General features: G+C 46.3%; 1 protein-coding gene across 1 annotated transcript in view; it reads right to left on the bottom strand.

The window, feature by feature from the left end:
• Positions 1 to 1,487: 1,487 nt before the first annotated feature.
• Positions 1,488 to 16,116, bottom strand: part of LOC119572625 — a 43,082-nt gene continuing 28,453 nt past the window's right edge. Inside the window, exons 2-3 of the mRNA XM_037919730.1 lie at positions 4,963 to 5,068; positions 1,488 to 1,672 (exon numbers count right to left, since the gene is read on the bottom strand). Of these exons, the coding sequence (XP_037775658.1) occupies positions 1,488 to 1,672; positions 4,963 to 5,068 (291 nt within the window). The remainder of the gene's footprint in view (positions 1,673 to 4,962; positions 5,069 to 16,116) is intronic.

Genomic DNA, 16,116 nt, shown 5'->3' with positions numbered 1-16,116 from the left:
CCTTCTTGGCCACGACCACAAAATGGATACAAATTGTTGCCAGGTTGAAACAAGAGCCCATGATGAGCTTGCTGGAGGTGGTGCGAGAGATTCGGTTCGCGCCGTGGATGGGCTTTTATTAATATATATATATATATATATATATATATATATATATATATATATATATATATATATATATATATATATATATATATAATGTGTGTGTGTGTGTGTGTGTGTGTGTGTGTGTGTGTGTGTGTGTGTGTGTGTGTGTGTGTGTGTGTGTGTGTGTGTGTGTGTGTGTGAGTATACACAAATAGGAAGAGATATGTGTGATGTATTTATTAGCGAATAGGAAAGGATGTATGAAAATGTCTTTTTTTGTGCTGTGTGTGTGTGTGCGTGTCTGTCTGCCTGTCTGTCTATCTGCTTGCCTGTCGTCTGTCTGTCTACAAGGGTAGAAAGTGAATATACAGAAACAAGCCTCAGAAACCTTTCCTAAACCTCTATCGGTCTTTCGTCTTCCATAACGCAACCCGGTTATAGGATCGGATCCAATGTTGCTGCGCGGTTGAACGAGCGAGCGGCAAAGCGTAGGATAGGTTAAGGTAGGATAGAATGGGGTAGGATAGGATAGGATAGGAGAGAGTACGATAGAATAGGATAGGATAGGAGAGAGTTCGGTAGAATAGGATAGGAGAGGATAGGATAGAAGAGACTACGAGAGAACAGGATAGGATAGGAGAGAGCACGATGGAATGGGACAGAATACGATAGAATACGACACGATACGATAGAAGAGGATAGCGTAAGATAGAATAGGATACGCTAAGATAGGATAGGATACGCTAGGATAGGATAGGATACGCTAGGATAGGGTCTCCTTTCGTGAACAATACCAGAACCGTCCATCATAGCAAAACCATTGTCCCGGGCTCGTGGTTCAGCCGCAGCGTCGTCCGGAAAGGGGTGATAGATTATTGTTCAGGGCCGCCATTGTACTGGCCTCCTCTCTGAATTAGTGATTTGTCTGATCATCCTTCTCTTCTTCTTCTTGTAATTCTTGATCATCATCATCGTCTTTTGCTTCTTCATTTTTCTTTCTTCTTCTTCCTCACTTTCTTTTCATCTTCTTCCTCTCTTTCTTTTCATTTTCTGCTTCTTCTACCACCTCCACCACTACCTTCTCCCCATTCACCACCACCACCACCTTCCTCCTCCTTCTGCCCCTCTCCTCCTTCCCGCTTTCTGATCTCCGGCAAACTATTCATTTCGGCCGTAATACCGAGCGCGCGTCTTGCCAACCGCCTCGTATTTGGTTACCGCCGGGCCTCGGTCACCCAAAACTGGCATTATCCTCGCGAAGTTGGTGATGCAACCTCGGCTGAAGCAAGCCTAATAGAGGAGAGAGGTGGGGGGGTGTTGGATTGAGGTGGGGGTGTGTTGGGGTGAGGTGGGGGTGTGTTGGATTGAGGTGGGGTGTGTTGGAGTGAGGTGGGGGTGTGTTAGAGTGAGGTGAGCTTCGTAGGAGTGAGGTGAGCGTCGTAGGAGTGAGGTGAGCGTCGTAGGAGTGAGGTGAGCGTCGTAGGAGTGAGGTGAGCTTCGTAGGAGTGAGGTGAGCTGCGGAGAAGTGAGGTGAGCTCTTGCCTCGAATGGTGATCATTATCCCTGGGCCGTCGTGCCAGAGCCGCTGGTTAAGGATTATATATATGCTTTATGTCCGTCATCTGATTGGCAGTCATTCTTGGAGGCCCGATCTGGCCGACCCGTTTGGTCTCATTTTATCGCAGTACTTCGGTCCTCCTGATTGGCCATTCCTTTCCTCGTCATCCGCGATCATTACAATGACGAGGTTAAAAAGAAAAAAAAAATCTGTTGGATACTTTCCCCCTTCCCCTTCGCCACTAATTTTTTTTCCGATTTTTTTTCTTTCCTGGGAATAAATCAAAAGCAGGTAAGAGAGCTTAAAATAACAGGGAAATCAGGACGTTGACGCGATCACTGTTCTGTTTGCACCGTCAACAATCAGGGAATTACACCCCCGTACAGTGGAATCTGAAGCCGCACTCGGCCTGGCTTTATGGAATTGAGTCTTCGTTTTATGGGGTTAAATACGACAAAAGTGGTTTTTTTTTCGTGTTTTGTCATTTTTTCCCGTGTTTGGGGGAATAGTGTGTTGTCTTTTTTTTTCTCTGAAAATTTGGGAATCTGAGGTGATGTTTTTTAGATGGCATTGTGATTATTATTGTCTTGATTTCGTTTTTTTGGGGGGGGGGTGGGGAGGGTGTATGTGTTGCTAACGGCTGTTTTCTAGGTTCATGTAAAAAAAAAAATGAAAGATACAATTTATGTGCTTTGCGGTACGGACTAATTGGATTTTCAAATACAATGTTCAAAAGGGTATTTCAATTTATGTTTATGGCCAAAGTGAATTTAAATGAGTCATAAATATATTTGGGACGATTGTGGACCTACACGTTTGCGTGCATTGTACAGCATTGTTGAAAAGGGGAAAGAAGATAAAAAAGAAGTGTATAGAGAGAATGAAATGAAGGAAATGAAAGGAAATGAAAGGAAAATGCTTGTGTGCTTTGTCCGCGAATTTCACAGCGGTCGAAGGCATCTGAGAAAACCGGTCGACTGCGAGATATCAAAGGGTTAAAACACCAGGGACGAGAGGCGCGAAATGAATGACACGCGAAACGGACGACGCGAAATGGAGGAAGAAGGAGAAAGGAGGAAGAATGAAGAGGAAGAAAGGAAAGTTTTTTTTGGGGGGGTTGGAGGGGGAGGAGGAGGAGAAGGAGAATAAGGGGATGGGGAAGGGGAAAAAGAAGAAGAAGAAAAAGAAGAGGAAGAAGAAGGAGAAATAGAAAGGAAGAAAAGAATTGGTCTTTAAAATGTGTCGGAGGGCGAAATGGGGGAAGAGGACGAGGAGAAGGAGACGAAGGAAAAAGATAAAAATAAAAGGTTTTTAGAATGGATGGGAGGATGAAATGGATGATATAAGGAGGAGGAGGAGGAGAAAGAGGAAGAAAGGAGAAATAGAGAAAAAAAAAGAAAAAGAAGAAAAGATATTAAAATGAATCCGAAAGGGAGATGAAAGATCGAAAGGGGATGAAGGGAGGGAGAAAAGAGTGGAAGGAGGAATAAAGAAATTTTGAAAAGGTTGGCGAAGCAGAATGAAGAGCGAAAATATGAAGAAATAGATGGAAGAAGGAGGAGGAGGAAAGAGAAAGAAAGGCCTAAAACATGAAAAAGAGGAGAAGAGAAAGATCTGCAGAAAATGGGTGAGGGAAGGGAAAAAGAGAGGACTTCAAAATATATAAAGCAGCCCCGTGGATTCTTAAAAAAAGAAAAGAAAAAAACGAAAATTAAAACAAAAAACATGACATACAGGAAGTTCACTTTATTGTTAAATACAATAGATTAAAAGCCACTTCATCAGGGTCGGCTTTTGACTCCCCATGGAAAGGCTTAACGTGGTCTGCACATGGCGTACTAATATTTTACATTAGAATGAATGGTATGATGCAATAAAGGGCCATTTGCCCCCATCGCACGTGGATTTATTTATGTTTTGACGCTTTGCTCCGTTTGTCTGTAATTAGGGGGTATTTGCTAATTAAGTGCACAATCAGTGACTTAATTATCGGGGGGCGAGTGAGAGGAGAGGCGTGGTAATAGCTAATGCTGATTTACGATTTAAAAAAAATGTTATTGCTCTTTTTTTGTGTGTGTCTGCCGTTGTCTGTCTTTCTCTTTCTCGATTTCGGTTTCTCTCTCTCTCTCTCTCTCTCTCTCTCTCTCTCTCTCTCTCTCTCTCTCTCTCTCTCTCTCTCTCTCTCTCTCTCTCTCTCCTCTCTCTCTCTCTCTCTCTCTCTCTCTCCCCTCTCTCTCTCTCTCTCTCTCTTCTCTCTCTCTCTCTCTCTCTCTCCTCTCTTCTCTCTCTCCTCTCGTCCCTCTCCCCTCTCTCCTATCTCCTTTCTCTTCTCTCCTCTCTCTCCTCTCCCTTCTCTCCTCTCCTCCTCTCCTCTCTCTCCTCTCTCTCCGCCCCTTCCCTCTCCTCTCTCTTTCTCTCTTTACTACCCCTCTCGTCCATTCTTCCCATCCCACCATTCCTCCTCCCCCCCCCTCCTCACCATCCCTCCTCCTTACATTCCTCTCACCCCCTCCCTACCCCCCCTCAATTTCAAATTTCGCGTCCACATACACACACCTTCCCCGTCGTTGAATGAGGGGAGGTGTGTGTGTGTGTGTGTGTGTGTGTGTGTGTGTGTGTGTGTGTGTGTGTGTGTGTGTGTGTGTGTGTGTGTGTGTGTGTGTGTGTGTGTGTGTGTGTGTACATCGAGCGCCGCTAGTCAGTCAGCCTAAGAAGTCTTGCCATCGACTATTTCCGTATTTTGGGTGAGGGAGGCAGCCGTTCAGGAGGAAAGCGTTTTTTTTCCATATTTTGAGGGGGGGGGGGTTGTGTGTGTGTGTGTGTGTGTGTGTGTGTGTGTGTGTGTGTGTGTGTGTGTGTGTGTGTGTGTGTGTGTGTGTGTGTGTGTGTGTGTGTGTGTGCGGTGGACGTTTATATTCTGGTACATTAATTATTATGTAATAGTATAAGATTTTTGTGGCAATGTTTTATAAACGATATTTTGAGTTTATTATCCGTTTGGTTTTGAATCGCTTTTTTCACTTTTTTTCGCTTTGCTTCTGTTCCCATTGTCCCATTTAAAGACGTTTTGTTGTGTACGTGTGTTTATGTATGCACACGCGTTTGTTTGTTTACATTGTATGGTGTATGTATGTGGACTTCACACGCATCTGTGTAAGTTAGCCTTCGTGTGTATATTTATATGTGCATTCGTGCGTATGCCTATTTGTGCACGCGTTAGCTGGTGTGTATGTGCATATGGGTGATTTTCTGGATGTGTTTGTATGTAAGTAGACCCTTGGCAGTAACACAATAGTACCTTCCGCCTCGTTGTTTACCACTGTCTTCCTCCTTGAGGGCAAAAGTACCACCGACCGCCACTCTGATGCTGTCGGATACCACTGTTACGTGTACTGGACATGAAATTAATACGGTGTGGGTATTCTGTATACGAAGTGGATGTTATAGGATAAGGTAGTTTGGGGCATGACGAGTGGGCGGGAGGGTAGGCGGTTGGGGTCGGAGGGCATCGTGGGCGTGGGGGAGCGAGCGTGTCCGTGTGGGCGGCGGCGGCGAAGCGGCGTGTAGAGGCATCGAGGAAGCGATGGGTGAGCGAAATTTGAATATTTGGTCGACAGATATGAAAATCCGCGTCTTGTGTCTGTCGGAGTTTTTCTTGTTTTCGCTTTTTACTTTTTTTTTTTAGGTCTTCGATTATCATGGTGCGATAGGTTAGATATTTTTCGGAGGAAGAAGGAAGGTGGGGGGAGAGAGGGTGAGGGGAGGGGAAGGGAAAGAGGAGGGGGGAAGAGAGAGGGAAAGAAAGGAGAGGAATAGGGAAGGAGGGAATTGAAGGTGAGGGTTCGAGGAGAGGGAGAGAGAGAGGGAGAGAGAGAGAGGGAGAGAGAGAGAGAGAGAGAGAAGGAAAGAAAAAGACTGAAAGTAAGAGAAAGAGAAAGAGAGAGCGAGCGAGCGAGAAAGTGAAAGAAGAAAGAAGAGACAGAGGAGAGAAATATGGATAGAGAAACGGGATGAGGGGAATGAGAAATACAAAAGAAAAATTATATATATAGAAAGGTAGAAAGGGTAATGAGAATTTTAAGCAGTCAAATGAATAATTTTAGTAAGAAAAGAATTGGGAGAGTGAAAAAAAAGTTTAATTAATACCATTAGAGGTTAGGGAACGGGTAAGCGAGGGCGGCCGAAAATAATGGAAGAGAGAATGGAGGAGGAAGAGGAGAGAATTATTCATTCATTGAGACGATTAAGCTTTTTAGAAAAAAAATCGTGAATTGCAGGTTAATTTGTATTTATCGGTTTTATTTTCAAGCTTGTCATCTCCCTCTCCCTCTTTCTCTCTACTCTTCGTCCCTTCCTTTTTCTCTTTCCTTCCCCCTCTCCTCCCTCCTCTTCACCTTCCCTCTCCCTTTCTCCGTACCTTCTCTCTCTCTCTCTCTCTCTCTCTCTCTCTCTCTCTCTCTCTCTCTCTCTCTCTCTCTCTCTCTCTCTCTCTCTCTCTCTCTCTCTCTCTCTCTCTCTCTCTCTCCCTCTCCCTCTCCCTCTCTTCCCTCTTTCCCTCTCTTCCCTCTCCCTCTCCCTTTCTCCGTCCCTTCCCTCTCTTCTCCTTCCCTTTCCCTCTCCCTCTCTCCGTCCCTTCCCACCCCACCCCACCCCTTCCTCCCTCTCCCTTCTTTCCTCCCCTTCCCCTTCCCTCTTCCCCCCTACCCTCACCCCTCCCTCACCCCCCTCCCCTCCCACCGCATCACTCTGTCTGTGTATTCATATATGCGAAGCTCTATTAATGAATGCATATTTGAAGAATATTGGAGTAAAACGCCAATCACAGTCCTTGCTATTATTCTCAAATCGCCGAGCCAATCACAGACGGCTGGACACGCTAGCACAAGGAAGAGCGGAGGGGGGGGGGGAGGAGCAGGCTGTAGTGTAGGCCTATGTACATTGCAGGCTGCTTTTGTTGCAAGACCTTTATTTTGAGGGGGGGGGGGTGTTCTTGGTGGGCTAATTATTATTGTTGTTTGGTATTATCATCACTCTCTTTTTCATTATCATCATCATCGTCATCATTGTCTTCGTTATCATCATCATCCACTGTCATTATCATTATCATTATCATTGTCATCGTTATCACTATTTTTTCATTACCATCATTCTCATTATTGCCGTCAGTGTCAATTATCAGTATTATTACATACTTTGTATTTATCTATTTATCTATCTATCTATCTGTCTATTATTGATATTATAGTTGTATCAGTGTTGTTTTTAATTGAATCGATCGCTAACGAATATTTTCTCTCTCTCTTTTCAGGTATGTATTCCAGTAAAAAAAAAATAAAAAAAATAAAGACCGGAGAAAGTGTGAGTACTAGAAGACACTTACGTTGTATTTTCTTCAGTATGTTATAAAAAAAAAATGCAGTTTTTCGTGTTTTGCGTGACTGGGAACAACGTATTTAAATAATTAAAATAATTTAAATAATTCTCTTTATCTTTGATTTTCTCCTGAACTATCGGTGTTTCCGTTTTATTTGTTATTTCTTATTAAATTATTATTATTATTATTATTATTATTATTTATTTATTTATTTATTTATTTATTTATTTATTTATTTATTTTATTTATTTTTGTCTCCCTCATTCTCTTTTCTTTATCCTCCGTTCAGAGGCTGATTATTTGCATATTTATATCATTACAACTTCTTGTTCTTCACTCCGGATTCCTTTATTCGTTTCTTCTTCGGATATTCTTATTCTCTATTTCTTCTCCTTATATCCTCATTTACTGTTTATTCAATCGGATTTCCTCATTCCGCGTTTGTTTCTTCTCCAGATTTCCTCATTCCCCGTTTATTTCCTCTCCAGACTTCCTCATTCCCCAATTCTTCTCCAGTTTCCTCATTCCCCGTTTATTCTTCGCATCTCTTCATTCCCCAATTCTTCTCCAGATTTCCTCATTCCCCGTTTATTCTTCGCATCTCCTCATTCCCCGCTTCCCGGAGTCCATTAACTTCACATCTGTCAGCGGAGTCTTCTCCTCTCTTCCTCTCCTTCCCTGCTTTGTTAATTCTTTGCGTGACGATTTACCCAAAAGCCCACACTAGCACGAGGGGCTTTGTTAACTGTATGGCTGTGCTGTGTTCCCGGGGCTGGCTGTGCTGTCTACATGCTTCGTTCGGTGGTCCCTTTCTCTTTCTCTTTCTCTTTTTCTCTTTCTCTTTTTACTCTTTTTCTCTTTCTCTTTCTCTTTTTCTCTTTTTCTCTTTCTCTTTTTCTTTTTTTTTCTCTTTCTTTCTCTTTCTTTCTCTTTCTTTCTCTCTTTCTCTCTCTCTCTCTCTCTCTCTCTCTCTCTCTCTCCTCTCTTCATCTCTCTCTCTCCTCTCTCTCTCTCTCTCTCTCTCTCTCTCTCCCTCTCCCTCTCCTGTGATGGGTCACCTTTATCAAGGTTTTCTTAGAATGTGTCGGTTTTTGATCCACTTTTAACTTTTCTATTGTTAACCAAAGAGCCTTTTTATTTTATTCTCCTTCCTCTCCTTACGTAGAAATTTCCTTTCCTTCCCTCCCCTCCCCTCCCCTCCCCTGCCCTCCCCTCCCCTCCCCTGCCCTCCCCTCCCCTGCCCTCCCCTCCCCTGCCCTCACCACCCCCTCTCCTTCCTATCCTATTCTATCCTATCCTATCCTATCCTACCCTCCCTTCCTATCCTATCGTATCCTATTCTATCCTTCCCATCCCTCCTTTATCCTCCCATTCTCTCGTGCGGGAAACACTTTACCCTCAATTTCCCCCCCCTCCCCCCTCCCCCCCTCCCATTCCTCCTTTTCCTCCGCTCATCGCAATTCCTACAACCCTCGGACACCCCCTCCCCCCCTCCCCCCCCTTTCCCACTCCTCCCTCCTTCATCCCCCCCCCCGCCTTCCCCCCCCCTCCCGCCATTTCTGCAACCGGAAACTTGCACAAGGGGGATAGGGAGGAGGGGTTACATATATTCAATCCCGACATTTGCACAGTGGTTAGACCGTAATTTGCAAAGTTGATATGACCATTTAATACGAATTCCATTAGAGCTTCATTACATCGCAATCAAAATCTGGGTTCTGCGTTCCAACAGGCCCCATCTGTCAGCTGTGTTTCCAGCGACGGAATCGATTCCCAGCCTGCCAGCTTGTGTGCGAGAGAGGGAGAGGGAGAGGGAGAGAGGGAGAGGGAGAAAGAGGGAGTGATTGTCTTTTCTCTTTCTCTCTCGCTGTTTCTGTGTTCTTGTCTCTGTCTGTCTGTCTTTGTCTGTCTCTGTCTCTGTCTTTCTCTGTCTCTGTCTTTCTCTGTCTCTGTCTTTCTCTGTCTCTGTCTTTCTCTCTGTCTTTCTCTCTCTGTCTTTCTCTCTCTCTCTCTCTCTCTCTCTCTCTCTTCTCTCTCTCTCTCTCTCTCTCTCCCTCTCCCTCTCTCTCTCTCTCTCTCTCTCTCTCCCTCCCTCCCTCCCTCTCTCCCTCCCTCCCTCCCTCCCTCCCTCCCTCCTTTTGTCAGGGAGCGTTGTGTCTCAGAACTCCAGAAGGACTTGCTGGCTTGGCTTTTGGGTTTGGGGGAGCGGAGGGGGGCGGGGTGGAGGATGAAGGGGGGGAGGGTGGCGCTTGTTAGAGGAGGGAGGGGGAAATAAGGAAAGAGGGGAGGTGGGGAATATTGGAGGGGAAGGACGAGTAGGAGAATTCCAGGATAACTGTGTGGGTGGGGGGAGGGGAGGGGAAGAGGAGGAAGGGGGGCAGTTTGTGTGGGAGTTGGAGTGAGGGATGAGGGAGGATTGTTGGAGTAAGGGATGAGGGAGGATTGTTGGAGTAAGGGATGAGGGAGGATTGTTGGAGTAAGGGATGAGGGAGGATTGTTGGAGTAAGGGATGAGGGGGAATAGTGGGAGTGGAAGTCGAATGGGGTTGGAAGGAGTTTGTGTGGGGAGGGAGGGGGAGTAAGGGATAAGGGGGAGTGGAGGGGGAGTGTGGAGGGAAGGGAGAGAGGGGGGATTCCGAGGCTTGTGGGCTGGTCTGGGATAAGTTGTGGATTTCAAGGATGTCGAGGGCTGGATATAAGGTTGAATGGATACTCTAGATAGCGCGGCTGGATATTTCGGGGGATTGTTTCGGCGGTGTGTGTGTGGGGGGGGGAGGGGGGGTGGGGGGGGTTGTAGTGTGTGTGTGTGTGTGTGTGTGTGTGTGTGTGTGTGTGTGTGTGTGTGTGTGTGTGTGTGTGTGTGTGTGTGTGTGTGTCTGTGTGTGTGGAGGGTTGTGGATGGAAAGGATTGTTTTTCTTTTTTCTTTTTTTTTCAAAGTTTGTTTGATTGAAGACGTTGTATTCGATGTATTCTGAAGACAGTTTCTCCTCCTTAAAAAAATGTAATTCCTCCACCTCTTAAAAAAAAAAAAAAAATGGCGTTACTTTTTCTTCTATTTTCTTCCTTATTCCACTTTCTTTCTCCTTGTTGTCTATTACGATTTTCCTTTTACCTATCTATTCCATTTTTTTTCTCCTTCGTTTCTCTCTCTCTTCCACGCGTTATTCCCTCTTTGTTTTCGCACCTCTTTTGTCTTCGTGGACATCTCTCCTTTTCTTCTCCTCGGTCTCCCCTTTGTCTACTTTCCATCCTTGTCCTCTCTCTTTCCCCTTTTTCTTTTCCTCTCTTTCCCATTTTCCTTCCTCGCTCTCTCCCTTTTCCTTCCCCTCTCTCTCTCGCTTTTCTTTCCCATTCTCTCTCTCTCTCGCTTTTCTTTCCCATTCTCTCTCTCCCCCCCCCTCTCTCTCTCTCTCTCTCTCTCCTCTCTCCTCCTCTCTCTCTCTCTCTCCCTCTCTCTCTCTTCTCTCTCTCTCTCTCTCCTCTCCTCTCTCCTCTCCTGTTCCCCTCATCCTCTCCCTCTCTCCTGTCCCTCCCCTCCCCTCCCCTCCCCTCCCCTCCCTCCCTCAGTTCTTCCTCCCCTTTCCCTCTCATTCTTTCACAACTCCTTCCCCTATCACTCTTCTTTCCCCTACATTCTCCCCCTCCTTTTTTCCCTCCCCCTTCTCTCTCCTCTCCCCTCTCCTCCCCTTTCTCTCCTCTCCCTCCCCACTCCCTGTCTCCCTCTTCCTTTTTACTCCCTCCCCTCGCCCTGTCTCCCTCTTCCTTTTTACTCCCTCCCCTCGCCCTGTCTCTGTCTCTGCCCCGCCCTTCCCTGCCTCCCAACTGTATCAACATCCTCAACCTTTTGCTATCATTGTGAACTTCCCTCCACGCGCGCACGCCCTCTGGCTCCCGCCCTTCAGATTTCTTCATCTCCATTTGTTTCTCGCTCGACTCCCCCCCCCCCCTCGCACCTCACCTCACAGAGCTCTTTGCTTTGTGCTGGATATTTCGCTTTTCGTCTAATTCTCTTTCTTTCTCTGTCTGTCTGTCTGTCTCTTTCTCTTTCTTTCTCTCTTTCTCTCCTTTCTTTCTCTTTTTCTTTTTTTCTTTCTTTTTTTCTTTCTTTCTTTCTTTTATCTCTCTCTCTCTCTCTCTCTCTCTCTCTCTCTCTCTCTCTCTCTCTCTCTCTCTCTCTCTCTCTCTCTCTCTCTCTCTCTCTCTCTCTCTCTCTCTCTCTCTCTCTCTCTCTCTCTCTCCTCTCCTCTCTCCCTCTCTCCCTCTCTCCCTCTCCCTCCCTCCCTCCCTCCCTCCCTCCCCTCTACTCTATTGTGTGTGAGTGAGTGAGTGAGTGAGTGAATGAGTATGCGTGCGTGTGTGTGAGTGAGCGAGCGAGTGAGCGAACATAACATCCACACACTCACTCAATCACTCACTCTCGCTCGCTCTCTATTCGTCCCTCTGTGTGCTTCCAATATTTCAGCATTTGCCTGCCACAGAATCCCATCTGGTCTCGCGACTCTGTATTGAAACGAGTCCCAGAGTCTGTCACCTAGACCTAATATGAGAGTCTTGGAGGGTCGCGTCTGGGTGTAGGGAAGGGGAAAGAGAGAGAGAGAAAGAGAAAGAGAAGGAGAAAGAGAGAGGGAGAGAGAAAGAGGGTCGCGTCTGGGTGTAGGGAAGGGGAAGGAGAGAGAGAGAAAGAGAAAGAGAAGGAGAGAGGGAGAGAGAAAGAGGGTCGCGTCTGGGTATAGGGAAGGGGAAAGAGAGAGAGAAAGAGAAAGAGAAGGAGAAAGAGAGAGGGAGAGAGAAAGAGGGTCGCGTCTGGGTGTAGGGAAGGGGAAAGAGAGAGAGAAAGAGAAAGAGGAGAAAGAGAGAGGGAGAGAGAAAGAGGGTCGCGTCTGGGTGTAGGGAAGGGGAAAGAGAGAGAGAGAGAAAGAGAAAGAGAGAGGGAGAGAGAAAGAGGTCGCGTCTGGTGTAGGAAGGAAAGAGAGAGAGAGAGAAGAGAAAGAGAGAGGGAGAGAGAAAGAGGGTCGCGTCTGGGTGTAGGGAAGGGGAAAGAGAGAGAGAGAGAAGAGAAAGAGGTTGGAGACACACCAGAAAAGGAAGAGAAACCGAAGAAAGGAGAAAACCCACGGACCGAAGAAGAGCAAGAAGGATGACTGATGAGTTGGAGTCATCATCGCCGCGCGGACGGGGCCAAGAACGGCGCATAATTCAGGGGGTATTTTCGGACAGATAAAGAAGGGGGGGAGGGGTCCTTGGGGTACACAAAGAGGGGGGAGGGGGTCCTTGGGGTAAACGGAGAGGGGGGAGGGGGGTCCTTGGGGGTACACGGAGAGGGGGGAAGGGGGTCCTTGGGGTAAACGGAGAAGGGGGAGGGTTTGGGTTTGGCTTAGGGGAAGAGAGAACTAGGGGGAAGAGAGAACTTAGGGGAAGAGAGAACTTAGGGGGAAGAGAGAACTTAGGGGAAAGAGAGAACTTAGGGGAAAGAGAGAACTTAGGGGAAGAGAGAACTTAGGGGAAGAGAGAACTTAGGGGAAGAGAGAACTTAGGGGGAAGAGAGAACTTAGGGGGAAGAGAGAACTTAGGGGGAAGAGAGAACTTAGGGGGAAGAGAGAACTTGGGGAAGAGAGAACTTAGGGGAAGAGAGAACTTAGGGGAAGAGAGAACTTAGGGGAAGAGAGAACTTAGGGAAGAGAGAACTAGGGAAGAGAGAACTTAGGGGAAGGAGAACTTAGGGGAAGAGAGAACTTAGGGGGAAGAGAGAACTTAGGGGAAAGAGAGAACTTAGGGGAAGAGAAGAACTTAGGGGAAGAGAGAACTTAGGGGAAGAGAGAACTTAGGGAAGAGAGAACTTAGGGGAAGAGAGAACTTAGGGAAGAGAGAGAAAACTTAGGGTGAAAGAAACTTAGGGGAAGAGTGAGAGACTTAGGGGAAGAGAGAACTTAGGAGGAAATAGAGAGAACTTAGGGAGAGAATAGAGAGAGAACTTAGGGGAAGAGAGAACTTAGGGGAAGAAGACTTAGGGGAAGAGAGAACTTAGGGGAAGGAACTTAGGGAAGAGAGAACTTAGGGAGAAGAGAGAACTTAGGGGAAGAGAGAACTTAGGGTCGCCGTTAAGGATAGGTTGAGGGAAGGTCGAGGGGAAGGAATGATGGAGAGGAAGGCAGGCGAGGGATTGGGAAGAACGGTGGAAATTGAGAAATGAGGTTGGAAGTAAAAAAAAAAAAAAATTGGGGAGGGGAGGGGAGGGAAGGTAGAGAGAGAGAGAGAGAGAGAGAGAGAGAGAGAGAGAGAGAGAGAGAGAGAGAGAGAGAGAGAGAGAGAGAGAGAGAGAGAGAGAGAAATACATATATATATATATATATAGAGAGAGAGAGAAATAGAGAGAGAGAAGGGTGGAGAGGTAGGAGGAAGGGAAAACAGACAGACAGACGGAGACAGAGACGGAGTGTAAGCAGAGGAGGTAGGAAGAGGGGAGAGAGAGAGAGAGAGTGCGATAGGGCAGGCCAGCAGGAAATTGGTGTCGGTAGCTTGTGTGTGGACGAGAGAGGAAGAAGCCAGGTCGAGTGTACGTCAGAAGTGGGGGGGGGGGGTGCACAGGAGGTTTTGGTGGCCATGGCAGCGTTGGGGAAGGAGGGAGGGAGGAGAGGGGGGGGCAAGATGTGGAGTATGAAGCCAATTAGAGAGGGAGAGGGAGAGGAACAGTTTGGAAATATCAGTATTATTTAAGAGCCGGAAACTACCCTATTCAGAGAGAGAGAGAGAGAGAGAGAGAGAGAGAGAGAGAGAGAGAGAGAGAGAGAGAGAGAGAGAGAGAGAGAGAGAGAGAGAGACGGCGCAGAAGGACGAGCAATGCAGCCAAACTCGGCTTTCCCGACGAGGAACAAACAGGTACTCGAGAAGACTGGGTTTCCTAAGGGAATGACTTGCGACTTTTCCCCCTCCTTGGCGGAAAGGGTGGTTGGGGAGAGTAGGGGAAGGTTGGGGAGTAGGAGGAGGTTGGGAGTAAGGTTAAGAGGGTAGGGGAAATGGGGTTGGAGAGAGGGGGAGGGGTAGTAGAGAGAGAGAGAGAGAGAGAGAGAGAGAGAGAGAAAGAGAGAGAGAGAGAGAGAGAGAGAGAGAGAGAAAAAGAGAAGAAGGGAGAGAGGGCGAGAGAAGGAGAGAGAGAGAGGAAGAGGGAGCTTGCTGGACCTGAAAATCGTGGGAGACGTCTGAGGTCGTCACTCCGGCTTGTTGTAGGTGATGTCAGCCGTCGACGCAATATTACACCTGCTTCTAGTGTATGTTTGCGGGATATTCGCCGAACTTGCGAGGCATTTGCGTGCGGAGAGGGCGAGCGCGGGCGGCGGCGGGGCGGAATTGTCAATAGAAGGTGCACGTATATATATATGTATACACGCTTACGTACATACGCGTACACGTGTTGAGGGAGGGAGGGAAGGGAGAGAGTGAGAAAGGAGTTGAAGGAGTTGAATAAATAAGAGTATGAGGGAGTGACTGGAGAGAGAGAGAGAGAGAGAGAGAGAGAGAGAGAGAGAGAGAGAGAGAGAGAGAGAGAGAGAGAGAGAGAGAGAGAGAGAGAGAGAGAGTAGAAATAGTTGGAAAGAGACAGAAGGTGACAGACGAAAAACACAGAGAAAGAAATACACGAGCGCCTTCCAAAAACTCTTCATGAAAAAGACTCGAAAAAGTCGTTTTATTGCAGCTTCGTTATTTTATATGACGTATATCTTCTCCCCCGGTGATTTAACTCCCCATTCCCCCTCCCCTTTCCCCTTCCCTCCCCCCCTGAAGGTCAAAACTATAAAGGTCTTGACCTGATTAGTATGGGGAATAAGTATCCGTTATTGCTATATTGATGACCTTACTCGCGATGTTATGGGCCGGTTGAAAGGTCGGCCGGTTAAGGCACAGGAGTAAGGTGTGTTTGTGTGTGTGTGTGGGGGGGGTTGAGGTCAAAAGGTCAGGAAAGGTCAGTTGAGGGAAGGTGCAGGGATAAACACAAAGGAGTGTGGGAAGAGGAGGAGGTTATGGAGACAGTATGGAAAGAGGAGAGAAAAGAGAGAAAGAGAAATATAAAAGAGAATGTAAAAGGAGGGATGGAGTCGGAAACAGCGCTATAGACCCTTTTTTCCTCTCTCTCTCTCTCTCTCTCTCTCTCTCTCTCTCTCTCTCTCTCTCTCTCTCTCTCTCTCTCTCTCTCTCTCTCTCTCTCTCTCTCTCTCTCTCTCCGTATTTATGGCTTATGTAGCACGAATGGGAGATGACGAGGAGGGAAAGAGGGATGACTAAGTGATATTCTGGTTATCGTTATGACTTTTGTCTCTCTCATCCGGGTTGGGTACAAGAAGGAAACGAGATGGGAGGAAGAGAGGGAGAGGGAGAGGGAGAGGAGAGAGGAGAGGGAGGGGAGGGAGGGAGGGAGAGAGGGAGAGAGGAGGGAGGGAGGGAGGAGAGAGGGAGAGAAGAGAGGGAGAGAAGAGAGGGAGAGACGCAGAAGAAGGAGAGAGTAAGAGGCGGAGAGGGAGAGTTAGTTGCGAAGAGGAAGGAGAGAAAAAAACGAAAGAGAGATAGAGACGGAGAGAAAACAGAGAAAGGAGAAGATGAAGGAGAGAGAGAAAAAAAAAGAGGAAAGAGAAATAGAGACGAAGAAGAAAGAGAGAAAGATCTGTCTTATTATGACACTATATACGTTTTTTTTTGTAATGAGATTCATTAATTAATTTGATTACGGTTTTCATTGTACTAGTTATGTTTTTGAGTGCATTAATTCCAACGTGTATATTAGTGTCATGATTGGTACCTCAATTTATTGTATATTCATTATTATTGATTATGCGCTATATGTATTTTTTTATTTTCATCATTACTTACATAATTTTATAAAACAATAAACTCATTCCATTTTCCGACTTGGATAGACAATATCAAAATAATATACTAGAAAAATCGAATACAAGCTTTAATATAAATATTAATATGAATATACACATAAACACACACACACATATATATATATATATATATATATATTATATAATAATATATTATATATATATATATATGATTATTTGATATTCCATGTTAGAGCTAGGAGGGAGGGGAAGGTGGG

Source organism: Penaeus monodon, chromosome 4, assembly GCF_015228065.2.
Source record: "Penaeus monodon isolate SGIC_2016 chromosome 4, NSTDA_Pmon_1, whole genome shotgun sequence".
Taxonomy (NCBI): Eukaryota; Metazoa; Arthropoda; class Malacostraca; order Decapoda; family Penaeidae; genus Penaeus; species Penaeus monodon.
This window is presented reverse-complemented; position numbering and strand designations above follow the sequence as displayed.